Here is a 26,554-nt window from a genome sequence, read left to right on the forward strand (position 1 = left end):
TCCTGATACCCAATCTAAACCTCCCCTGGCACAACCTGAGACCATTTCCTCTTGTCCTATCGCTTCTTACTTGAGAGAAGAGACCCACATCCACCTCTCTACAACCTCCTTTCAGGTAGCTTGTAGAGAGCGACAAGGGATCCCCTCAGCCTCCTTTTCTCCAGGCTAAACAACCCCAGTTCCCTCAGCCGCTCCTCATAAGACTTGTGCTCCAGACCCTTCACCAGCTTCGTTGCCCTTCTCTGGACACGCTCCAGCACCTCAATGTCCTTCTGGTAGTGAGGGGCCCAAAACTGAACACAGTATTCGAGGTGCAGCCTCACCAGTGCTGCGTACAGGGGGACGACCACTTCCCTAGTCCTGCTGGCCACACTATTTCTGATACAAGCCAGGATACTATTGGCCTTCTTGGCCACCTGGGCACACTGCCGGCTCATGTTCAGCCGGCTGTCAACCAACACTCCCAGGTCCTTTTCCACCAGGCAGCTTTCCAGCCACTCTTCCCCAAGCCTGTAGTGTTGCACGGGGTTGTTGTGACCCAAGTGCAGGACCCAGCACTTCGCCTTGTTGGACCTCATACAGTTGGCCTCAGCCCACCGATCCAGCCTGTCCAGACCCCTCTGCAGAGCCTTCCTACCCTCAAGCAGATCAACACTCCTGCCCAGCTTGGTGTCATCTGCAAACTTACTGAGGGTGCACTCGATCCCCTTGTCCAGGTCATTGATAAAGATGTTAAACAGAACTGGCCCCAGTACTGAACCCTGGGGAACATCACCTGTGACCGGCTACCAACTAGATTTAACTCCATGCACCACCAGTCTTTAGGCTTGGCCATCCAGCCAGTTTTTTACCCAGCAAAGAGCACACCCGTCCAAGCCATGAGCAGCCAGTTTCTCCAGGAGAATGCTGTGGGAAACCGTGTCAAAGGCTTTACTAAAGCCTAGCTAGACAACATGCACAGCCTTTCCCTCATCCGCTAAGCGGGTCACCTTGTCATAGAAGGAGATCAGGTTAGACAAGCAGGACCTGCCTTTCATAAACCCATGCTGACTGGGCCTGATCACCTGGTTGTCCTGTACATGCCGCGTGATGGCACTCAAGATGACCTGCTCCATAACCTTCCCCTGCACTGAGGTCAGACTGACAGGCCTGTAGTTCCCCGGAGCCTCCTTCCAGCGCTTCTTGTAGATGGGCACCACATTTGTTAACTTCCAGTCAACTGGGACCTCCCCTGTTAGCCAGGATTGCTGATGAAGGATTGAAAATGACTTGGTGAGCACTTCCACCAGCTCCCTCAGCACCCTTGGGTGGATCCCATCCAGCCCCATAGACCTGTGTGTGCCCAAGTGGTGTAGCAGGTCACTAACCATTTCCCTTTGGATTATGGGGGCTTCATTCTGTTCCCCATCCTTGTCTTCCAGCTCAGGGGGATGGGTACCCAGAGAACAACTGGTCTTACTGTTAAAGACTGAGGCAAACAAGGCATTAAGTACCTCAGCCTTTTCCTCATCTTTTCTCACTATGTTTCCCCCCACATCCAGTAAAGGATGGTGATTCTCCTTAGCCCTCCTTTTGTTGCTAATGTATTTATAGAAATATTTTTTTTTGTCTTTTATGGCAGTAGCCAGATTAAGTTCTAGTTGGGCTTTGGCCCTTCTAATTTTCTCCCTGCATAACCTCACAACATCCTTGTAGTCCTCCTGAGCCAGTGGCCGTTTGCTCCTACTTTCCCATTCTTCTAGCAGTATCTTCACATCAGCTTCATTTAATTTTTGTCATCCCTAACCACTTCTTCCAACCTCTCAGCCTCACTCCATCTTGAGTTTCCAGCTGGCTTCTTCCCTCCAAAACTTTCTGCTTCACAACCAACCTGCCATTTGCTACTCTTGCATCCTTTTCTCTGCCTATATATTTTCCTGTCCATTTAAAAACACTGCTTAAAATCAGTGTTTCCACAGAGTTTTAGTACACTGAGGCCCTGTTCCTGGCTGGCTTCTATGGTATCAAAGTGCTAATAACCAATAACAGCATGTAATTAGATCTACTGTCTTTACGGCAACAATAAGAAATGCTTACTAGTTTATGGAAATGCAGGATTCCTTTCTGGTGACTGATTTTTTATATTTCTCAGCCATTTTGTTTTGGTGGAAATGACCCAGCAAATTGTTAGGATAAGCTCTGAACACTGAAATTTCAGCTCATAAATCTTGTATAATTTTGGAATAATACTGTGTACGTATTATTCACCAGTAGGTTGAATTTCACACCCCGTCCTGACAGCTCTGTCCAGAGACAGGATGCCAGCAGACGGCAGACTGATCATTGTGCTGGACCATTCCCCTGTGGAATTTCTTGAGTGAGTTTAAAAAAAAAATTGTAGCTTTTTTCCTTACAGAAAATCAGAATGAATAACACTATATTAAAAAAGAAAAGATAGGGTGTTAATATCCTCAGTGGGTTTTTAGCAACTGATGTAATAACACACTGATGCTGGCTAGTAATGAAATGCAATAAAACAAAATAAAAGAGATTGTGTTGATTTTTGGTATATTTTGATTAGATGTCAGGAAGTGGCAACTTCACCATCAGTCTTCCATTAACTTAATCTACTCAGAAATGCAGGTGTCAGGTCATATATTCAGAACAACAAATAGGATCTTACTAGCTAATGTATCACTTACTTAGGTTATAATACATTTATCTATTAACCATGTCCCAGATTTTGAATTCAGTAACAAGAGTGCAAATACAGAATTATTTCACTGGTTTGCCTAAGCAGTGATCTGCATTTGAATTTCTGGCTTTGGGAATGATCTCATGTGAAAGTTTGATTCCTCAGCCAAAAATGAGAAGAATCGATGCTGATATGGGGCTGGAAGAGAAAGCGCAGGGTGGGGGCTGCCTGACAGGAAGCAGATGGTGTCCCTGGGCTATGGCATTACCCTAGGGAAGAAGGGGTAAAGGTGGTACTTCCAGGAAACCTTGAACAACTTCTTTGAACAGCAAACTTTGCTGAGAACTCGCTCACCAGTCCCACACTGGTGTCAGGTATAATGCTACAGGTTTGATGTGAGCCAAGGGAAAGAAAAGGAGGAGAGAGAGCAAGGGGAGAGATAATGGAGCAAATGGATGGACAGAGGGGAGACAAAGGAAAAAGACTGTGTTTTTAAGTGTTCCTCCTCTGCACAGTTTCCCTCTTGTACATAGTTTCTTTCCCAGGATCTGTTTTCCATTCATTTTCAGATAATTTGTAAAGACAATTCCTGTCACTTGTATAGTAACAAAAGAGATCAGAGAAGCCAAAAATCTCTAAAAAGAAGTTGAATATCTAAGAGAAAGAGTAGCTAGGGTAGATCTGATGTATTCAGAAAGACAAACAACACAGTTTAGGAAAGGTAGAGCTTTGGCAGTTGCTAAAAGAAAGTTTTCCACCAGCTCAGTGGGACTTCTCTTACTCCTGCCCCAGCCCCAGCCCCGTCCTCCAACTAAGAACTACTTGCCTTAGGACTGTTTCAAGTTTAAGGTAATGCCTACCGCTGTCTTTTAGAAAAAGAAAAAAATGTGTATATCATTCTCATAACACTTACAAGTCTCTCAAATCTAGAGCAAACCATTTCTCAAGAGATCAATGGGCAAACAGGTTCTCTAAGCTGAAAACCTGAAAGACAGGTAGCAGATGTGTCTGTTCTGACAAGTCCCTGGTTCAGTGAAGTGTGAGTTGTTTACAAAGGCATTGCATTTCTGCACATAGTGTATTTTCTTGAGACATGAGCTTCAGGGGTGCAGCCTTGCCACCATCCATGTCTCTGGCTGCTTGCTCAGATCCCTGTATTTTTATTCACACCCTACCAGCTGTGTTGCCAGACCTGTCCTCAGCGTCATGCTGTAAGCCAGAGGAGTGAAAGCAGTAACCAAGTCCAGGAACTGCTCACAGTGGCTCCACCTTAGAAGCCAGAAAATCCTGGAGTGCTCTCAGAAGTATGCTCTGCCCAGGCTGAATGCCTGCATCTGTACGGAACTGCAAGATGAGGGAAGATCTGTCAGGTTATGCTCATCCCATCTACTTCCAATGAGAATCTAAACACTCATTACAAGGTTTGAATAAAGACTATCTGAATTTAGCCTATATTTAACTTATGATAATGACAGCTGTTGCATTCTGTAACTGTGCACTCTGCCTATGGATTGCTTTCCTTTCTATCTTTAGATGCTTGCAGACTCTGTGTGTACAGAGCAAGCCAAAAGAATGGGGTTTGTTCTGCTGTTTATTATAGAAACAGTCTCAGGTCATTCATAAGATCCCTCACATATGTAAGATAACAATACTACTTTTATGATTTTTATGTCACCTTGGAATGCATATTTCATTTCTGTAGTGTCTGGAAAGCTTTGCCAGGTAAAAATTATTTATAAGAATTATCAACTTTTTAATTAGATTTTGAGTGTGTACATGGTTTTCTCATGGGCTGGGAGAACCGATTCATCACTGAACCCAGATATTGAATGCTTGTGACCAGTGCATATAGTGAATCTGGTGACCCTGTACATATCCATTATTTGAGGGATCACACTTGTGTGCGTGTGAGAACAGACTAGTAGCCAGGTTCTGCCCCAGATTATTGAAGATGGGACATATAGGAATAATCAGTCGCTGAGTAGGTACGGCTTGCGTGGGGGACGCTTTCATTTACGTCTCTGACCTGGTTGATGTTTATTTACTTGTACCAAACACAATTACTCCAGTAGGACAGATGGCATAGACTAGCCAATGTGTGGTGTTTGGGATACCTCCTCGTATCCCAGGCAGTGTCACTCTGCCAGTGCCTCCCTTTCCTGGTACATGAAAAGTTCCTGTTTCTACAAAGCATTATTTTGCAATGAAATACTTCCAGCCCTACCTAGTCACAAATGAATAGTTGTTTTCCTGGTTATCTACACACTGAAATAGTGTCAACACTTTGGATTACAAGATAGGCAGTGGCATGTGTCCAGCTCCTCTGCTGAAATACTCTGTCAATACTGTGGGGGTAGTGTGTATTTGATAAAAGCAGATCTCTTTCCCCCTTTATGGAGTTCAAATTGTTCTTAAAATTCCCACAGAGTGCGTGGGCTGATCACTGCAATAGCTGAATGTGGCATTCTTAGGCTTTAATTTGTGCTGCTAATTAATGTAGGTTTGGTGGGGCTCCGCACAGGTCATGTCAGAGCTAGCAGAAAGGCACTAGCACAACTCCTCTGGGAGGAATCCTCCTTTCATCTTTCCAGCTATGCCAGGGGATGCCAGGGGCAAGCTGTCTCTTGCGTGGCATGGGCTCCATGCTCACAGTTACAGTTGGATGGAGCAAGAGACCTGTTAAGAAAATGCGTTGGGTGAAAAGACTGCTGTGCTGACAAAGAAACCTTCCTCTCCTTCCCACCTGCCAGTGTATGCATGCTGCCTCTTACCTAGCTTCAAAAATGATCCTAACCACAATGCAAGATCAAGTTGCCTTCAAATCCCATCCACCTGTACAGAAGATGACAAAGTTGCAAGGATTTCAGGAACTCTTGGCTGCCCTGACACCAGCCGTGTAACATCCCTAACGGTGAACGAGATAAACAGAGGCAACTGGAGACAGACAGAAGCAGAGTGTTGAGGTGTATGCACATGGAAACTTGGTATATTATAATGTCCAGGACACATGCAAAGTTTCTTCCCATTCTCTTCCCCTAGGGTACAAGCTGGACTGTCCCAAATTGCCCTTGAGGACCCACTAAAAGGCAAATAATACAGGTAGCTGCGAATGCCATCTTAGAGACTCAGCTACAAGGCCTGTGGGGGCAGCCCTAGCACAGATTTTTATTTCTGTTAATTGCTTTTCAAAATGGGATTATTAGAACTGCATGTGATATTCATGGTGCAAGTGTACCATGGATTTGTGCAGTGGTAGAATGGTCTTTTGGTTTTCAACTCCTTTGCTGACACTCTTTTTTCCCTTTTTAATTGCTGCTAAGTTTTGCAGTGTTATTTTCAGACAACCATCCATAGTAATCCCAGGTCCCTTTTGGAGTAGTGAAATTTGATGCTATCCCTGTATGAATATATGAGGATTTCTTTCCTCAAACTTAAGAAATGTGCACTATTTTGTATCACCAACACTGGATTCCATTTATCATCTTATCATCATTTTGCAGTTTCCATTTTAGCTATCCTGAAACATCTAGAGACAATTTGCAGACAACATCACCTGCATATTCATCTTCTTGTCTGAACCATTCCAGGCCATCTCTGTTAAAACAGTAATATCCCAGCAAGGACTCCAGTAGAATCACACCGATAATGCTACCATCTATTTCTAATCTCCATTTACCCTCTAAACATGTACTGACGTGAGAGACCTTCTCTCTTACCTCATCACAGCTTCATTTCCTTATAGCCTTTGATGAGAAAATTTGACAAAAGCTTTCTGGAAATTCAATTTTTTATATCACTAGATCATTGATACACACTCAGTGATCCCTCAGCTAGCTCCAAAAGATTTGTGAGGCACACCACCCAACATTTTATTATGCTTTTCAGTGTCTTTTTAGCCTATGTTTGTTCCTTTTAGTTTCCCCCTAACTGTTCTCCTAATTTTTATGTCCTCTCTTTAAAGGTTGTAGCAGGTTGCTTTACACCCACAAACATGCTGAATTTGAGTTCATTATGGAGACAGTTACAAAGTAAGAAACAAGAGTAAGAAACATTGAACTAAATTTTGTTCACTGCTCAGGATTAAATCAAGAACTGTTACTCCACTTGTGGATTCATCTGATCAGGTCCAAACATTTATGGAGCCTAACAATGTAAACACAATGTGATCATAAATTAAATAATTACTAAAATTATAATTATTATTATATTCTGCATTAGGTAACAATATAAAGTATACATTATGTTTAATATATTAATGATCATATATAATATGTCAAATGTTATGTAAATAAACATATGAAGTGAAACCACTGATATTAAGACCAGTTACTAAGATGCATGTAAATTGTAAACTATATCAGGAATATTTCAAATAGTTGAACCTCATTGCTAGGAATATTGAAGGAAATTATGTATAACCCCATCCACCAAATCACAAAAGAACAGATATAATGGATTTCTGAGAATCAAAATAAAAGGAATAAACATACATCTTCGCTAAACAAGGGGACCACAGATCTCTAAATTGCTTTGGAAGCTGGCAAAATACCAAGGAGGAAAAGAAATATTTTAGATGGTCATAAACAACAAGCAACTGCATTAACTCAAGAAAAGGAAGGAGTACCTTGAATAACAAAAGAACTCCTATTATGTGCCAAAGGGCTATATTCTGTATGAAACGTTAGTATCAGCATTCATCTGTGAATCTTAAAATACTTCAAGTAGACCATGTATTATTTTACTCATAAACTATCATGCTGACAGTTTAATGGTCTTGCCTACGTCACCCAGAAAGCCAATACTACAGCTGACAATTAATCAAAGATTTTCTGACTCTCAGTTCATATCATGACTTTGAGATGGTAGTTTTTCTTGGGCAGAAGCAGGCTGGAAGGTTCAGAGATTCCTTTGAAGTGAAGAAGGTATAATAAGAAGCTAGGTAAAAAAGAAATTAGGGATCTTAGCTACTTCTGTTTTTGCAGGCCCAACCTGAGCCACCTTTCAATAACCTTATTTTCATTTCATGCAAATGTAGGCCATTTTCAAGTGCTCTCCAGTCAGGCATGTACATGCTTACTCACCCATAATCACTAGTCACCTTTTTTGATATTTAGCCTGAGAGATACTCCTTATGGCTGGTCTGGGACACTTCACTGTAGTTTAATCAAAAGGGAAATTGCTCATACTCCAGTCTAATACTCAATTACTTCCTTTCAAAAACAGTTGAAAGTAATTTGCTCTCATCTGTGGGAATGTTTTAGAAATAGAAGCCTATTAAACTAACCAGCTTGGACAGCTTCTCATCCACTCTGTCCCTGGAAAGACTTACCTCCAGTTACGCTGCCTCCAAGGGAAGCATCACACAGGTCACTTCTAGAAGTTCTGCTTCTAGAAGAGAGAATCCCTGAAGTGAGCCATCGGCAAATTAGCAAAACAGCATTTGCCAGGCCTGCGGCACTGCTTGCAAAAGAATTGCTTACAGTGATATGGATTCAAAAACAGAGGTGTATTGGGTTTGCATGGCAAGGTTTGGTAGCAGGGGTGGTACAGTGGTGGCTTCTGTGAGAAGCTGCTAGCAGCTTCCCCTATGCCCAATAGAACCAATGCCACCAGCTCCAAGACGGACCTGCCGCTGGCCAGGGCTAAGCCAATCAGCGACAGTGGTAGCGCCTCTGGGATAACATATTTAAGAAGGGGCAAAAAACTGCTGCAGAACAGCAGCCAGAGAGAGGAGTGAGAATATGTGAGAGGAACAACTCTGAAGGCACCAAGGTCAGTGAAGAAGGAGGGGGAGGAGGTGCTCCAGGCACCAGGGCAGAGATTCCCCTGCAGCCCCTGGTGAAGACCACGGTGAGGCAGGCTGTCCCCCTGCAGCCCATGGAGGTTAGCGATGGAGCAGATATCTACCTGCAGCCCATGGAGGACCCCACGCCGGAGCAGGTGGATGTGCCCAAAGGAGCCTGTGACCCCATGGGAAGCCCACGCTGGAGCAGGCTCCTGGCAGGACCTGTGGACCCGTGGAGAAAGAGGAGCCCATGCTGGAGCAGGTTTGCTGGCAGGACTTGTGACCCCGTGGGGGACCCACGCTGGAGCAGTCTGTTCCTGAAGGACTGCACCCTGTGGAAGGGACCCACGCTGGAGCTGTTCGTGAAGAACTACAGCCCATGGGAAGGACTCACGTTGGAGAAGTTCATGGAGGACTGTCTCCCGTGGGAGGGACCCCACGCTGGAGCAGTGTGTGAGGGAAGAGTGTGAGGAGTCCTCCCCTGAGGAGGAAGGAGCGGCAGAGACAACGTGTGATGAACTGACCACAACCCCCATTCCCCATCCCTCTGTGCCACTGCGGGGGAGGAGGGAGAGAAATTGGGAGTGAAGTTGAGCCTGGGAAGAAGGCAGGGGTGGGGAGGAGGTGTTTTAAGATTTAGTTTTTATTTTCTCATTACCATAGTCTGATTTGATTGGTAATAAATTAAACTAATTTCCCCAAGTTGAATCTGTTTTGCCCATGACAGTAATTGGTGAATGATCTCTCCCTGCCCTTACCTCGACCCATGAGCTTTTTATTATATTTTCTCTCCCCTGTCCAGCTGAGGAGGGGAGTGATAGAGAAGCTTTGGTGGGCACCTGGCATCCAGCCAGGGTCAACCCACCACAAGAAAGTACTGGCAAAATGAATGGAAATCACATATGAGAAAGTCTGTAGAGAAATCTAGTGTAGGATGTATCCATGGTAGGTGGGACAGGTAAATACCATGAAGGCGATTCCAGTCAGTGGCATTATACCAGTTTTTGCAGCTGCAGATCTACTCCAACACATCTGTCCTCTTGCAGTGAAAGCATATCACTCAGCTATCTCTATTCCCAAGTTCACATTCACTCCAGTAACCCTGCTTTCCAAGTCTTTTAGGCTTTACTAGTAACATAGTCAGGACCTACTCTGCACCCCTGTTCCTCCAGAAGTTACACTACCTTCTCTCTGTTTTCAGTGAATGGACGTACATGTCCAAAGCAACCTGAGGTCTTTTGAAGGCTGTTTTACAGCCAGTCCTTGTAAGGAACCTAGCTTAGGAGATACATTCCCCAGAGACAGCCTCAAGAAGGATGTTCAGAGGCTGATCTATAACCCCTGCATCACCATCTAGAGAAGTTTATTTCTCTCCACTGACTACAGAGGCCCCTAAGGACGTTAAGCATCATCTCAACTAGACATGTAAATGTTTCATGGTGCCCAACATGTAAAAAGGACTGCAGGTAATAGCAACAGAATTAAAAGCAAGTAATACAACACAAGCAAAAAACTGACAGTGAACTTACTCTGAAAACCTTTTCCACTCTTGCGATACCCTTCCCAAAGATGGTTCCAAGTTGGTCTCCAATCCCAGCCAGCAAGAAGCCAAACAGTGGAATCCCAAAGATGGCATACAAGATGCAGAAAACCTTGCCTCCAACAGTGCTTGGAGCAATGTTCCCGTACCCTGAGGAGAAATACAATTGTCAGACTCTCAGAACTTATACATGGCTTTTTAGAAAAACTAATGGGTTTAGAAAAACTGCTGTTTCTGCAAGCATACCTTTGTTCCACATGTAATTCCTGTTTACAGACTTTCCATGGCATGATGTCGTTTCCCACATGAGCTACCCCCTGTGATTTAGTTCTTCTTGTAGCCTCAGTTACCCATATTTTCTATAGATTCAGGTCCTATCTAAGGTTGTTTGATTAATTAATCTAGCTTGACTTATTGTGGCACAAAAATCCCTCCATGCTGGCCTGGTGCCTGCGTGCTGCTGCTCCTCTTGGGCTGTGCCAATGACTTCCTGACAGGAGTGTGATTCACCTGACAAGGCTCATTTTCAGTGGTTAGCTCATAATTTCCTCAGCCCCTCATCACAGACTAGTTACACTATGGCCTCCAAACTGTACCCACACTATGTGAATCTGCCCTTGAACTCTTTATTCAGTTCCCCTTTCAGTTTGACAATAAAGAGCCTAACATTTGTATTTCATGAGGTTTTTTAATAGCTTTTAACAAGGAAGTTTTTAAGCCTTCCCTCTGAAGATCCTACTCCATTTATATTTAAAAATCATTATTGATGCTGTAATAAAGGTGCATACATGCCTTCCTTCCATCCTCTGTTAGGGTAACCTGGGGCTGTTGAAAAGATGACAGGTTCTGACCAAGACATAATTATCCAGCTGCATATCCTGAGTGAAAACTCTCATTTTGGCCCAAGTATGTTTGGGCATGTTTGGTTTCAATTCCCAGCCTTGTAACTCCAGATAAAATATTGGGAACATCTGATACTGGCAGAAAGGCAGCTCTCCACCTGTCCTATGCAGTAAACTACATGTAGTCACCACAGTTTGTTCAGGCACTTCTTCCCTTCCCCACACTACCCATGTGAATTTAACCTTAGGAATCCATGTAGAGCATTATGACTCCAGTAGCTATAGTATTTCTGTTAAAATGTTAATGTTAAAGAGAAAAAACAAGAATTGTAGCAGTAATATTTGCACCTTTCTATTTAAGATCAGGTATCTTTATTGAAATGTTATAGACATTTGTATTCTGACTATACATAATTATTTAAATATTAACAATGATCACACAATCACAAATCACTGGTGAAATAAAGTGGAAACACAGAGCATCCAGAGAGATGGAGATCTAAGAGACTGTCTTCTTCATCTACAGCAATTCCTCCTGGTCCTTGGGAATTAAGGCTGGGCTCCCAGGTCCTAATCCTGTTAGGTTTGTGACACTGGCATTGGATATATCTCTCTGTCGTACGATGGTGAAAGGACTATGCTGACACACAGTACTGCCTGCCCCTAACCCACAGTCCTTTTCATGGCTGCATCTGTGATGACAGATTTCTCCTAAAAGTCCAAGAAAATCCAGGCTCCGCAGGCCAGCGGGCTGACGTTGACCAGGTAGTCTGTTGAGTGTCGGCCTAAGAGGAGCTCTAACAGGGCTCTGGTGGATAAAATAAAATCATTTTCATGCCCAGACACAATATGTAGACTTTACGCAGCCTCATTCATGGAGAATTTAAAGCAAATATGGCAAAAATCCAAGCTCTTTTCAATAAGTTATTTAAATAGCAGATGTCAATGAATATGCCTACATAATCCATGCCTACATAGTGGCATTTATTTCAATGAGTAATTTAAAAGCTTGTCACTTGGGTCTATTGAGTAAACAAATATTAAGGGAGGGTTTTCTTACATTTGATTCAGAAATGTTTTCTTTCTCGCTGCCCACTGGTTTTATGCTACCATTAAAAATACATGGTAATGTAGCTTAGTATATAGAGGAACACAGGGAGGAGTATGCTCTATACAATCGCTCTTTCACCCTCACTCTGACAACAAAGAAAAGGCAGAGCCAAAGGCACAGACTCCACTATTTGAGATGATCACCACAGCAAATCTTGTAACTGCCACAGGATTTTTTTTTGGTTGTTGTATTACCTACACAAAAAACTTTCAGAATTCAGTCAGATTCTCACACTTTAATGAAGGGTTATGTGATGCTCAGATTAGTTGAAGAGAGGAACTGGCTCACAGAGGAGAGGATAAAAACCTTCGCATATCTAAGGCCAGCATTCAGAGATCAAGAGGCTAAATACATTGGACACAATGTATAGGGGGACAGATGATAAGGGCCTGAATAATGAACTTACTGAAATTAGTGGTTCAAGAAAAGTAAATGGAGCAGTTCAATATACCCTTCATCTAACACAGAGAAATGTGTCAATATTTCAAGGCCACAAATTCTAGAATGGAAAAAAAATGCTGGGTTTTTTTACACAATGTACAATTAGTTAAATTCCTTCCAATTATTAGTATGAAAGCGAGAAAGGATTTTAAAAAGGATGTGATACTTATGTGAATACATTTACAGTTACAAGGAGCAAGGTATGAGAAGAATTATTTATATCAAACTTCAGAGCATAAGCCAAAATTGTACTTAGGAAGAAAGTTACCCTTATGGGTAAATTCATCTATAATATTAAAATACAAATTCCTAGCAACCATAGAATAGTTATTTCATTGGGTACTGGTTCTTTATCATTTTAGTGAAAGTTAAGATCACCTGCATCTACATCAAGAACAGGGTTATAAAGCCTTAGCTACATCAGTGCTACTTGTTTTCAGTTCAGCATTGCTATTCTAGCCTAACTGTGTAAACAGCTTCTGATATTGACCCAGAGGCTCAATGCCCTTGACACATACCAGAGTCATGCCTTCTGAGAACTGAGAAATAGAGTTCAGCCACTTTATTTCTTTGTGATCTACCTTCCTCAAATTTATTTCATTAACCAGGTCTCAGTGTGACTATGTATTTTAAAAGATAAACAATAAACATACCTATTGTTGTGATGACTGTTCCAGCAAAGAAAAAGGCACTTCCAAGGTCCCAATGACTGCTGTTGTTAGAGGAATTTCCTATGGGACTGACCCCTGCATTATCAGCATCAATAGCATGCTGCAAAGAAAGAGACAACAAATCAGCCTTGTGCATGCCTTACCATATCCTATGCAAGTCGGTATAGGCTCCAAAGGGAAATTTCTAGGACCATGGGAACAGCTTAGATTTAAACTTTTTAACACCTGCTCAAAGTATAGTAGCATCCTCTGTACACAAGATTTGAATATATGACTGATCTAAATAGCTATTAAGGTGGAAGAAAGATACAATGCATAGACAAATGACAAAAGATACAAAGCAATTGAGAACTAGAGGACCGACACCATAAAGAGATCCATAAATATCGTTCTTGTAGCAATAACTGCCAAAGGAAAAATTCCCCAATGGGAGCAGCTGATGTTAGAAGCAGCAAGAAGGGTGGTAAATACAAATAATGTTCGTGAAGTCAACTGAAGCTAGTCAGCCAAGGATTTTAATCCCCAGACAATTAATAATTGATTAAGTTATTTATATTTTATGCTAACTAAAGAAAAAATAGGATATATATATCCCTTTTGAAATTAACAAATAGGATAGCTATGGAAATATCATGAAACAACTTTGTGATCAGCTAGGACTTCCCAGTTGCCACACTGGACATGATCACATGTCCACAAATATAACATGGTACGGAGACTCCCAGATAGTGCTTGAATGAGCTAAATCCAGAACAGAAGCTGAGGTAGCTGTACTGCTTCCAGGTCACTGTCCTATATCTCACACAGCACTGAATCAAACCAGGCAGACATATCAGCCTGCTGAATGTTTGCTTGGGAATTTCTAAAAACGCACCATATTGTATCATGGGGACATACACGTTTGCCTTTCATTGCAGCTTCACAGTCCAAAGGAAGATAGAACTAAATACATCAGCCTCGGTGCTGGTTTTGGCTGGGATAGAGTTAATTTTCTTCACAGTAGCTAGTATGGGGCTATGTTTTAGATTTGTGCTGGAAACAGTGTTGATAATTAGGGATGTTTTAGCCATTGCTGAGCAGTGTTTACACAGCGTCAAGGCCTTTTCTGCTTCTCACGCAACCCCACCAGTGAGGAGGCTGGGGGTGCACAAGAAGCTGGGAGGGGACACAGCTGGGACAGCTGACCCCACTGACCAAAGGGATTTTTCACACCATATGGCATCATGCTCAGGGTATAAAGCTGGGGGAAGAAGAAGGAAGTGGGGGGGGAACGCTTGGAGTGATGGCATTTTTCTTCTCAAGTAATGGTTACGCATGATGGGGCCCTGCTTTCCTGGAGATGGCTGAACACCTGCCCGCCCATGGGAAGTAATGAATGAATTCCTTCTTTTGCTTTGCTTGTGTGCGCGGCTTTTGCTTTCCCTATTAAACTGTCTTTATTGCAACCCACGAGTTTTCTCACTTTTACTCTTCTGAATCTCTCCCCCATCCCACCAAGGGGGAGTGAGTGAGTGGCTGTGTGGGGCTTAGTTGCCAGCTGGGGTTAAGCCATGACAGTCCTTTTTGGCACCCAGTGTAGGGCTTGAAGGGTTCGAGATAAAGACAGATTTGATTGCAATGTGCTAGATCAAATTTATAGCTGTTACTGTTGTTTAGCTACTAACTGGGAGGCTTCTGTGCTTGCCATGGGGTTTGATTGCCTTACTGTGTATTAGAGTCTAGTGCTCATTAAAGGCTGCTTTTTGCTTTTGCTGCTTATCATCTCACTCTGCTGTGACTGGGAACATTTTGATAAGAGCAATGGCGACTTGCCTGGGCTGGCAGATGGCCAGGGCATCACTGCTGTTTCTGTGCTGCTCTACTGGACAGGCTGGAACTCCAGTGTGAACTCAAGTTGAAGGGACTGTGATGTGTGGATGAGTTCACACAGGAGCAGGACACCCTGAAGCATCTGTGGACGTGGATAAGCCCATACCGGAGCAGGTACATCTCATAGAATCATAGAATCATAGAATCCTTTAGGTTGGAAAAGACCTCTAAGATCATCAAGTCCAACCGTTAACCTAGCACTGCCAAGTCCACCACTAAACCATGTCCCTAAGCACCACATCTGCACATCTTTTAAATACCTCCAGGGATGGTGACTCAACCACTTCCCTGCGCAGCCTGTTCCAATGCTTCACAACCCTTTTGGTGAAGAAATTTTTCCTGATACCCAATCTAAACCTCCCCTGGCACAACCTGAGACCATTTCCTCTTGTCCTATCGCTTCTTACTTGAGAGAAGAGACCCACATCCACCTCTCTACAACCTCCTTTCAGGTAGTTGTAGAGAGCGACAAGGGATCCCCTCAGCCTCCTTTTCTCCAGGCTAAACAACCCCAGTTCCCTCAGCCGCTCCTCATCAGACTTGTGCTCTAGACCCTTCACCAGCTTCGTTGCCCTTCTCTGGACACGCTCCAGCACCTCAATGTCCTTCTGGTAGTGAGGGGCCCAAAACTGAACACAGTATTCAAGGTGCAGCCTCACCAGTGCTGCGTACAGGGGGACGACCACTTCCCTAGTCCTGCTGGCCACACTATTTCTGATACAAGCCAGGATACTATTGGCCTTCTTGGCCACCTGGGCACACTGCCGGCTCATGTTCAGCCGGCTGTCAACCAACACTCCCAGGTCCTTTTCCACCAGGCAGCTTTCCAGCCACTCTTCCCCAAGCCTGTAGTGTTGCACGGGGTTGCTGTGACCCAAGTGCAGGACCCAGCACTTTGCCTTGTTGGACCTCATACAGTTGGCCTCAGCCCACCGATCCAGCCTATCCAGATCCCTCTGCAGAGCCTTCCTACCCTCAAGCAGATCAACACTCCTGCCCAACTTGGTGTCATCTGCAAACTTACTGAGGGTGCACTCGATCCCCTTGTCCAGGTCATTGATAAAGATGTTAAACAGAACTGGCCCCAGTACTGAACCCTGGGGAACATCACCTGTGACCGGCTACCAACTAGATTTAACTCCATGCACCACCAGTCTTTAGGCTTGGCCATCCAGCCAGTTTTTTACCCAGCAAAGAGCACACCCGTCCAAGCCATGAGCAGCCAGTTTCTCCAGGAGAATGCTGTGGGAAACCGTGTCAAAGGCTTTACTAAAGCCTAGCTAGACAACATGCACAGCCTTTCCCTCATCCACTAGGTGGGTCACCTTGTCATAGAAGGAGATCAGGTTAGACAAGCAGGACCTGCCTTTCATAAACCCATGCTGACTGGGCCTGATCACCTGGTTGTCCTGTACATGCCGCGTGATGGCACTCAAGATGACCTGCTCCATAACCTTCCCCTGCACTGAGGTCAGACTGACAGGCCTGTAGTTCCCCGGAGCCTCCTTCCAGCGCTTCTTGTAGATGGGCACCACATTTGTTAACTTCCAGTCAACTGGGACCTCCCCAGTTAGCCAGGACTGCTGATAAATGACTGAAAGTGGCTTGGGGAGCACTTCTGGCTTCTCAAATTTTCTGTGGCGATGGTTATGTCTGTGCCACAGCAGCTATACCTCTGAAGGGATTGTGGCCCAAGGATAAGTCCACAATGGAGAAGGTACACCTTGAAGCATCAGTGGCTGCGCATGAGGTCATGCTGGAGCTCTTCAAAGCATGTGGCCATGGATAAGCCCATGACAGAGCAGGAACAGCCCTGGAGGGACTGCAGCCATGGGTAAGACCATGTTGGAGCAGGTTTACTTCTGAAGGGACTGTGGCTGTGGGTAAGGCCATGCTGGAGCAGATATATCTCTGAAGGCATTGTGGCCCATGGAGAAGGCCACGCTGGAACAGGTGCACCTCAAAGTGACTGTGGCTGTGGATAAGTCTACGCCGCAGCAGGTATACCCCTGGAGAGACTGTGGCTCATAGATAAGGCTCCACTTGGAGCAGGTACACCCCTAAGGGACTGCAGTCTGTGGATAAGTCCAAGCCGGAGCAGGGGCAAGGGGAGGAGTTCATTGCAATGTTAAACCTGATAGTCTGGTCCAAAAGGGCCAGGGGTGGAGACTGTAATGGAAATACCTTTAAATTGTTGTAACCCAGGATTTGAAATGCATGTTATAGGAATCACTATAGCAGGAACCACCTGAACCAATGGAGGACAAGCCTTACAAGATGCAATGCAAGTGCAGCAGTGACCCGACCTGAGCTGGCTTTGGTGCCCAGTAACTCCATGCAACACATCACCTCTCCTGTCCTGAGTGACCACCAGAACAGATGGAGCCCAAAGTCATGGACTAAATGAATTCAATGGACATTTTGTGGACATTTATGGACATTTTAAGGACATTTCACAGGGGTGGTCCATAGAATAAGGGAATGATATCTGTATATTATATCGAAGGATGGGAAGGGGGATGGTGGTTAATGAGGATGTATTGGATAGTGTGGTACCTGAGCATGACAGAAATGGTAAGGAATAAGGGGTGGAGAATGTGCTGGTTTTGGCTGGGATAGCGTTGATTTTCTTCACAGTAGCTGGTATGGGGCTATGTTTTGGATTTGTGCTGGAAACAGTGTTGATAATTCAAGGATGTTTTTGTTATTGCTGAGCAGTGTTTACACAGAGTTAAGGCCTTTTCTGCTTCTCACGCAGCCCCACCAGTGAGGAGGCTGGGGGTGCACAAAAAGCTGGGAGGGGACACAGCTGGGACAGCTGACCCCACTGACCAAAGGGATATCCCATACCATATGACGTCATGCTCAGCATATAAAGCTGGGGGAAGAAGAAGGAAGGGGAGGACATTTGGAGTTTTGGCATTTTGTCTTCTCAAGTAACCTTTATGCATGATGGAGCCCTGCTTTCCTGGAGGTGGCTGAACACCTGCCTGCCGATGGGAAGGAGTGAATGAATTCCTTCTTTTGCTTTGCTTGTGTGTGCGGCTTTTGCTTTACTTATTAAACTGTCTTTATCTCAACCCATGAGTTTTCTCACTTTTACTCTTCTGATGCTGTCCCCCATCCCACCGGGGGGAATGAGCGAGCAGCTGTGTGGTGCTTAGTTGCTGGCTGGGGTTAAACCACGACAGCCTCCAAAGCACAGAAATGAATCTTTCATCAGCATCTGGCACATTCAGCTGAATTGCTCTAAGTTCACTTTTGAGATGCCCTTTGGTACATATTCTCTAGTTGCTTGTAGATCTCATGCAATCTATTGCCCATCATAGAGAAATTCAGACCTCACTCTGGAACAGCAGCTAAAATGACTGCCTTTCCAAGTAAACCTCTCCTTCCCACATGTTCCCAACTGAGATTAATTTCCATAAAACCAATGCAAAGGAACCAAGCTTCTCTCTTTCTGTCTCTTACCATTTCCAGCTCTTTGCCTTTATCCCGTTCTGTTCCATCCCCACTTCATGTTGCTGTTATCATGCTACTCACGCTACTGCCAGGTCTTCCCTTTCTGTCTCACTCTGATATTTGCTCCTCCTCCTAAATCTTACCACCAGCCTTTAGCCTTGGTTATTTCACTGAACTTATTGCTGGGCTCAACAGGAGAGGCAAAGTGCTGCCTCTTACATCCTCTCTTTCTTTAACTTTGTTCAACACAGAATTCCCACCTATCAATACAAGTTTGTTTTGACTTTTCTTATTCCATTTCTTTTATGACTTCTCTTTTCCTTCTGACTTATGATCTATGAATTGTCACTGTGAATTTTTATTTCACCTTTTTCTATACAGTCCGTGTGCAAAGCAAGGTTAACCATTCTATTTTACCATTGCCCCACTTCTCAGCTGTTCATGTCTATGATTCCTCTCCTGATCTTCTCTATAACCTTTTAGCAGTGACTTTTAACACCATTTAGCACCTCTTCTATCCCTAGCTTTCATGATACACTTTTGTCCTCATTCACCTCTTCCCTCTGATGGCTCATTTATCACATTTTTTCTTTTCTTCCTCTTCCATTTTGCACTTTTCCTCACTCATTTTTGTCTATATTTCCAACTGACTTAATCGTCACAAATGTTCCTCTAACACATTTTTTTCCTTGGGCTAGTTTCAGCTAATCTGCTCCGCAGTTTTTAGTTATTCATGACATTGCCCCACAAAAAGGGAAAAGAGTGGGAGAAGAGGTGCATGGGCAAGAACAGCGGCCAGGTATATCTAAAGAGATCAGTACGGGACAGCCTTTTTTAACAGAGCTGCTACATGCCAGGCTAAGCTGATTGTGAAATTACAGCATGAGCAAGCTCCAGACTGAACTGGTTGCATTTCATGTAGGCAGAAAGCCAGGGTTCCTCAGCACCTGTCCATAACTCAAGAAACAGGGATATAGAGAAAGGAAGTGTTTAGGACCAAACCCTTTGAAAGGACTTCTGTACCAATTGCTGGCATATTGCAGGTGGTGTGAAAGCAGAGATCATTTCTTTGTTTACCCAGAAGAGCGTAAATCAGCATAACAGACAGGTTGCCTGTTTAAATAGGCCATGACACACTGTCAGCTACCCTGGCACATTACTTCTGCCAAGGAATGCCGCTTGCCTTCCCCTTGAGTGTGTGAATGTCAGGGAGCCAATTACAACACTTTAATCACATTTGAGTTTACACAGTTTAGCAAGTCTATTAGGGCCAAGCACTAAATCCTGAAGTGAAGGAGTGTCCCGTTGCCTTAGGCAGCTTTGAGCTTCTCAGGCTCCCTTCTCATCCAGAACAAATTCACTTTTTCTTTAAAGCTTGACTGACATCATTCATTTCTAAATATCCAACTATCCCAATGCTATCTCTTAACACAAAGTATTTTGCATAGAGCCATGGAGTACAGAAAGGGAGCAGTAAGAGGAGAGCAGCCCTGCAGTTAGAAGCACTTAAATATGCAATTTCAGGTCATGCGATGAATAAAGGATGCCTTACTACCACCACCACAAGTCCACCTACACAGAAGTATCCTGCTAGATGAAGACAGACACAAAACTCAAACAAGGACACTACCACTGGCAAGACTTTCCCAGTTCACACAGACCATGAAATTTTACAACAGTTTCCCATCTGTGAACCTTCAGATAGCTTTGCAGCATGACCTGAAGAGCTGCATCCTCAGGTTATCTTGGAGTAGGGAAAGAACCAATTTCCAGAGTGCTAACCACTCTGTTGGCAAACCTTCCACATTTAAGACACTTTAAACTAGTAGTTTCAGGTATTTTTATAGTTGAAGTGTCATCAAAAGTAACAGATCATCAAAGTACCCACAGCTGTTTCACACTTACTCCTTCACTGATCCCTTCTTCCTTCTCAAGAGCAGTTACATGCACAGTGCACAACATTTTTTCAAGACTTTTTATGAATTCAAAAAGCATTCTTCTTTAATGAATAATTATTAATATATGGTAATTTATCTTTTGAAATGCCACCCATTCAGGGAAGGCAATAACTTGGAATACCTCAAAGGGCTGAAATTGTCTTTCTTGCTGTTCAAGTAATGGATGTGTCCTAAAGCCGATAGGCAGATAGGAGTGAGAGAAATGAAAAAACTACCAAAGTAAATCCAAGTACTCAACATTATTTTTTTAAAAACATATATTTCTGATCACAATTTTCAGTTTTGTTCCCTATCATTGTATAGATGACTATTTTACTCTTGGCCCCTTTGGTATCCACACACTACAGTCCTTCTGTAACCAAAAAGACATGGTCTGGTGAATCTGCATGGGACTGAAGGCAAATCCCACAGCAAAAGCCCAGCATATGTGGTGATACTGGGACAACTGAACCCTGTATTCCCAAAGAGAGTGCAATCCAGACTCAATCTCAATCTGGAATAGCCTTTATCAATTTCACCTGTTGATATTCAGGCAGCAATATTTAAAGGCTATGAGGCATGGGCCCACCCTGGGCCGCCTAGTTGTTAACATATAGGACTCAAAGTTCAAAGAAAGGTATAGTGAACACTGACTTGTCTCACCAAGTGTCAAGAGCTGACCCTTGGGCTGATGTCCCGGCCCAGCCTCAGCCCATCCCCGTCCCCAGGGAGGTACCTGACAGTCTGGGCTGGGGGATGCCCCTGGCTGTCCCTGGCCAGCCATGCTCCCTGGCTGGCAGTGGTGAGGTCCACAGATGCCAGCTCCCTGTCCCCTGGTCCTCACTGTGCCTGGATACTCACATATCTGATCCTCCTTGGTGCGTGAGTGAGTACATGCCAGCCTTCACTGTTTTAGGTACCTTGACCACTAATTAAGACAATTACATCAAGAAAAAGTCGAGAGTTATGCCCATAGGCAACAAGATAGCTGGGAGCTAGTGCAGCTGATGAGGAGACAGGAACAAACAGACTGTTTCTGGTTTCTCTGGGAAGAAGGGCTTTTATCTGGCCCACTTGTTCATGTTTCTTTAATTTCTCCAGTAAGATCCCAAGCATGAAGAAAACAAATCTTTTCCAAGGACAAGCATAATACCCTTCTTGAGTGCTGAGCTACTTAAAGGATGTACCCTATGTGTAACCAAGGATAGGAATTTGTTAAGAAAAGAAAAGAAAATTATTGTCATCTTTTTTCTAGTTCCATTAATTCCTCTCCACGGATCATGCTAATCCAATAATGATTATCTCCCTCTACAATTATTTTCCAAGCAGATTCCTATCAAGCATACAAAAAGTTGTTTCAATTGCCTTTCAAGCTCTGATGTTTCTCTATTGTGATTATTAGGATGCTTCTCATTAGCAAGCAGCTTTTAAAGACTAATTCCTTAATAACTTTTCTCTATACTCCCTACCTCTCTACTTATTCTCACCACCCCTCACACAGTGATTAAGGGATCCTCATTATAAATTCCCATTTATTCACTTTTCTACAACAGCATTTTCGAAGAACCAAGGCCAGCAATTTTTGTTCAGGTATAATCAAAAGTAATAAGCTTTGAAAGCCCACCCCTTAAATATTTCTGCCTATCCCATAGAGGTCTTAGGTGACAATCAGCCAGATAGTGAGCTACCTACATTTACAGTGATTTGATTGTCATGCATGCACTGTGTCTGAGGGCAGACCTACAGCATTCAACAAGGGACACGCACAGAGATCTAAGTCCAGAGGGCGTAGCTCCCTGAAAAATTCTTAGCTAAGTTCTGGAAGCAACATAGCTACAAGACAGCTGCAGGCTTCTGCAGCATCCTAGGCTCAGTCTGTCTCCTATACAACTGGAGTGTCTCTGGACTGAAGTTACAAACCAGGGTGTCTGCACCAACTTAGACAGGACCCAAGCGATCTGAATTCTTTTTTCATATCCTTTTAAGGGGAATAAGGTAAAATAAAGATCAGGGACAGAAGGGAAGTTGGGACATATAGAAGAAAACCTCCGGAGGCAGAGGCAGAAGATTCAATAATCAGGTATTTACCATTGTTTTTCTTCACAGTTCAAATAGTCTTTTCCTGTCTTCAGCAACAGGCAAGTCTTCCCCATAGTTAACTCAAAATACTTTTTTTTTTGCTCCATCAAGAGCTTTCTTCTAGCACATGAAAGCCATCCAAGTTCTCTTCATTTTACAAGGAAACAGCCTGAAAAGACAAGCTGGCTTATGACACTAGTGAACCTATCAAGCAGCTGAAAACTGAAACATCTTTACAGCATATTCCATTTCTTGCTTACCTTCAGGGCAAAAGTAGTTCAGAACACTAATCAAAAGTGGCTATCCAAAATATGAACTCTTACTAACATAATTAGCCAGTAAAGCCTGACTAGCTTATTTCCAGTGCTGCTTCCTTTTCAGCTTACAGGCTAACTCTAATGAGTTGCTGTAGTCATTAGTGGACATTGATAATATGACTTAGTTCCCAGGTGGGTGATTTTTTTTTAAACTATAATCACTCACACTCCTAAATTAAACCCTGAAGGAAAAGGAAGAAGAAAGCAGCCCACCAATAACCTAAGCAACTTCTTACAGTAGCAAGCCACTCTATCTTACGTCATTGTGCAGGGCTCATTATGAAAGCAGGGCTCATTACAAAAGTTTTTACTCATACGCGGTGCACAGGCTACATAGAAACAGAGTATGAATACCCTTATCAGGTCCATAGGAATTACTTTGCCAAAACACATTGATGGCCTTCCCACCTGCCTCTCCTAATGATAGATAACATGTGATCTTTCTGAGAGGCATAACCTCCCCATTATACACTCTAAGTGTCTGTTATTGCAAAGGCAAGATGACTTCTTTTTGACCCCAGCTATTAATAAACTTGTGCTATGACATATAAGAACAAAAAAAAAGTTTTGTAATATGTCAGCAGGTGTGACTACCAATGTTATTTTTCTTTGCAACTGTATGTTCAGTCACTTGAGTCCTGCTGCCTTCTGCTATTTGTTCAAATGGGTACAATACAGCTACATGTACTCGAAGCACCTAAGTTTCATCGTCTTTTAGCATATTCTATATTTCATTTCTCTCTAACTCTGAAAACTTGGAAGTGTCGAGATAGAGCAATTTTGTCATTTTCTTATTCTGGTATTCACCATTGTGCCACGTTGTAGATCACATAAAGCATTAAATAATGAACTTGCTTCACTGCAACAAGTGTCTTCAGAAGCAGAAATGGGCTTTAAAAATGTACAGTTAAGAACTTCCACTTCAGGTGGCTTTGGACAATATAGACTGCACTGTGAAATACTTGCTATTGTTAAGATAATATAAATTATCTGTCATTGTGTTAGTGTTAGACAGACTTGCACCAAAACCCAAGAGATAAATACAAATTTAAAATACTTTGAATCTTCTTAGGAATTTATGCTGTTTTCATCACTATATTACTTCTAAAGTCTATGAATGAACTTCACAGTCTGGACTCAGCAGTTCACATTTGTGCTACCAGTGCTAATATTTGCAATGGGTTATTGGAAATCAAGTTGGAGAGGATGTCTCATCCACACTAAATTTTAACAGCTTCCTCATACAGTGATGTACATCTTCCTTATAGGTTTTCCAAAGGAGAATCCTTTGAAAGATTGAAATTTAGGCAAAGGGATAAATTTTGCCATCATTAGCGTTGTAAAGACCATGACACTCCTTTCCTCTTCTCCTTAAAAGGTTGTTCCAGAGTCACCCTCAGAGTAAAAGGATACAAGCCCATTCTAAGGTCTCTTTTTGTATTTTTTCCATATTCCCCAAAGCACAGAGGTGAATCAACACAGTCATTCTGGAGAGTATGATCTGTGTTCATCTAAAGGCTTTCAGGTAGTCAAATAACACTAATTATAAATAGCTCCCTTAGCGGTAGCCAGGTGCTGACTGCACACAGCACAGCAGCCAGGACCCATGGAGGTTGCCACATCAGTCTGAAATCACAGTTGTAAAGGCAGATGCAGCATTTGGTGCAATGCAGAAATGCATTGTGCCAGCTAGGGAGATGTCACTTTTGAGATCATCAACACAAAGGCATGAAAGCACAACATTAACCCCTTGACATTATCTTCAAGCAGTAGTTCACTGTTCTTCTGTGCAAGTCAGTTACAATCAGAGTTTTCTGTATCAGCATACCCAACTACACCCCTGGAGCCAGTTTCACCCCCAAACATACAGAAGAATCCAAAGGAACTTGTTCTTTATTGACAAATCTGTTTCAATATTTCACATCACTTGGCCTTAAGACATTCACATGCTAAGCTGCTAAACCCATTTAATTTACCTTTGCAAAATGATTTGCAGTTACCCAGTGTAATGCCTGAGGACATCCTGAAATCTCAGGAGATAAGGCTTGTTCAGAATATCTGCCTTCTAATGACACAGTATGCCTGGTTTTTATTTTAGTGTCACCACTTTTGAGGTGAAAGAAGGAAAAATATTGTGTAAAATAAAGAATTAAAGTTGGTACATAGCTTAGGATAGAGAATAGGGGCTATTTAGAAATCTTTGTACTGCAGTCAGTATGCAGGAGTCTACCATCCTGTTGAGGTGCTTTGCTTGTTGCACCTATTATGTGTTCTGGTTTCTGTTAGAAAAGAAAGCATTTTGCATATCTTTTAATAGTGACGTTCCCATCAAGGGAATACAAACTTCTTGCTTTTAGTATTTTTAAAAAATCCTTTAATCAGCCAGCACACATCATAAGGAGTTGAGGGAAATACAGATCTCTGCAACACTGCCATGAGAAACACATCTGAACCAATATCCCTGAACAGAATTCACCCTGCCAACCAAACATGTTCACCTGTCTTTTGCAGACAGATGAAGGTTGTGATCCAAGCCAGCCCTGATCCAAAAGCTGTATAGTCACATCAGCACAATACCGCTTCCTGCTAAAGCAGGTTTGGCTTCTTAGCTACAGTACCAGGCTGCCCAAAGGTACAGGTACACAGCTTCTGACTCAGAACTGGCCTGTCTTCTGTGAACATAGAGCACAAGCAGGGAGAGCCCACATCTGTCTTCAAAGAAACAGAAAGAATTTGTTTTGCTTAGGAGAGGCAGAAGAGCATTGCTGTCTACACGTGTGGGCAAGGGAGAGGAATCAATTAAGCAATGGGATGTTGTCTGTGGAAGACCAACTACAAAGAAACGGAACAAGTTGGGGCTGAAAAGTAGGAGAATGCTTTTTCCATCACAGCAATGAGATACTGGAACAGCTTCTTAAAAGAAATACTAAGCTTATAAATTTGATTCACTTACAGAAAGGTTTTATAACACAGTTGGGTGGATGGACACGAAAATCCAGGGGATAGCTCTGTGTACTTTCTCTGTGTACAGAGCTCTGGTGCAACACCCCAGAGGGAAACACATTGTGCTCTTCAAAGGCTCAGATGCAAATTCAGCTCTGAAATATGAGGCTGAAGTTCAACTTCGGAATATATCGTTAGGTATCTCACATTACTTATTTGATCTCTGTTTTCTCCAGGCTAACTGATAGGTTTCTGCATGGGATCCTAGAAGATACTATACTGAAGTCTTGTAAGATCCATAATACTTTCTTTGTCTAGAGTTTTAATCAATGAAAGATAACTACCCTTGATAGACCTTTCCTGCATGTTATTCCATTTTTGCACTTATGCCTACATACTTTGTATTTATTTCCTTCAAAACTGATTCTAAAGCTTTGCATACTAGACCAGACTAAAAATTCTGTAGTTCTTAAATGCCAATTGTTTTCTATTTTTAATTGTATACTTCATCATCATTCATTTAGCTAAAATTCACAACAGTAAACCTGTACATTAATATACCAGTGTGCTGGGTTTGGGTGGGATAGAGTTAATTTTCTTCACAGTAGCTAGTATGAGGCTATGTTTTGGATTTGTGCTGAAAACAGCATTGATAATTCAGGGATGTTTTCGTTATTGCTGAGCAGTGCTTACACAGAGTCAAGGCCTTTTCTGCTTCTCACACCACCCCACCAGCGAGGACGCTGGGGGTGCACAAGGAGTTGGGAGGGGACACAGCTGGGACTGTCTTTATCTCAACCCACAAGTTTTCTCACTTTTATTTACTCTTCCAATTCTCTCCCCCTTCCCACCAGGGGGGAGCAAGCGAATGGCTGTGTGGTGC

General features: G+C 43.1%; 1 protein-coding gene across 1 annotated transcript in view; it reads right to left on the reverse strand.

Moving 5' to 3' along the window:
• Nucleotides 1-26,554, reverse strand: part of KCNK10 (potassium two pore domain channel subfamily K member 10) — a 72,632-nt gene that overhangs the window by 20,138 nt on the left and 25,940 nt on the right. The window contains exons 3-4 of the mRNA XM_072865014.1: nt 13,047-13,164; nt 9,989-10,149 (exon numbers count right to left, since the gene is read on the reverse strand). Coding sequence (XP_072721115.1) covers nt 9,989-10,149; nt 13,047-13,164 — 279 coding nt within the window. The remainder of the gene's footprint in view (nt 1-9,988; nt 10,150-13,046; nt 13,165-26,554) is intronic.

Source organism: Ciconia boyciana, chromosome 6 (assembly GCF_034638445.1).
Source record: "Ciconia boyciana chromosome 6, ASM3463844v1, whole genome shotgun sequence".
Taxonomy (NCBI): Eukaryota; Metazoa; Chordata; class Aves; order Ciconiiformes; family Ciconiidae; genus Ciconia; species Ciconia boyciana.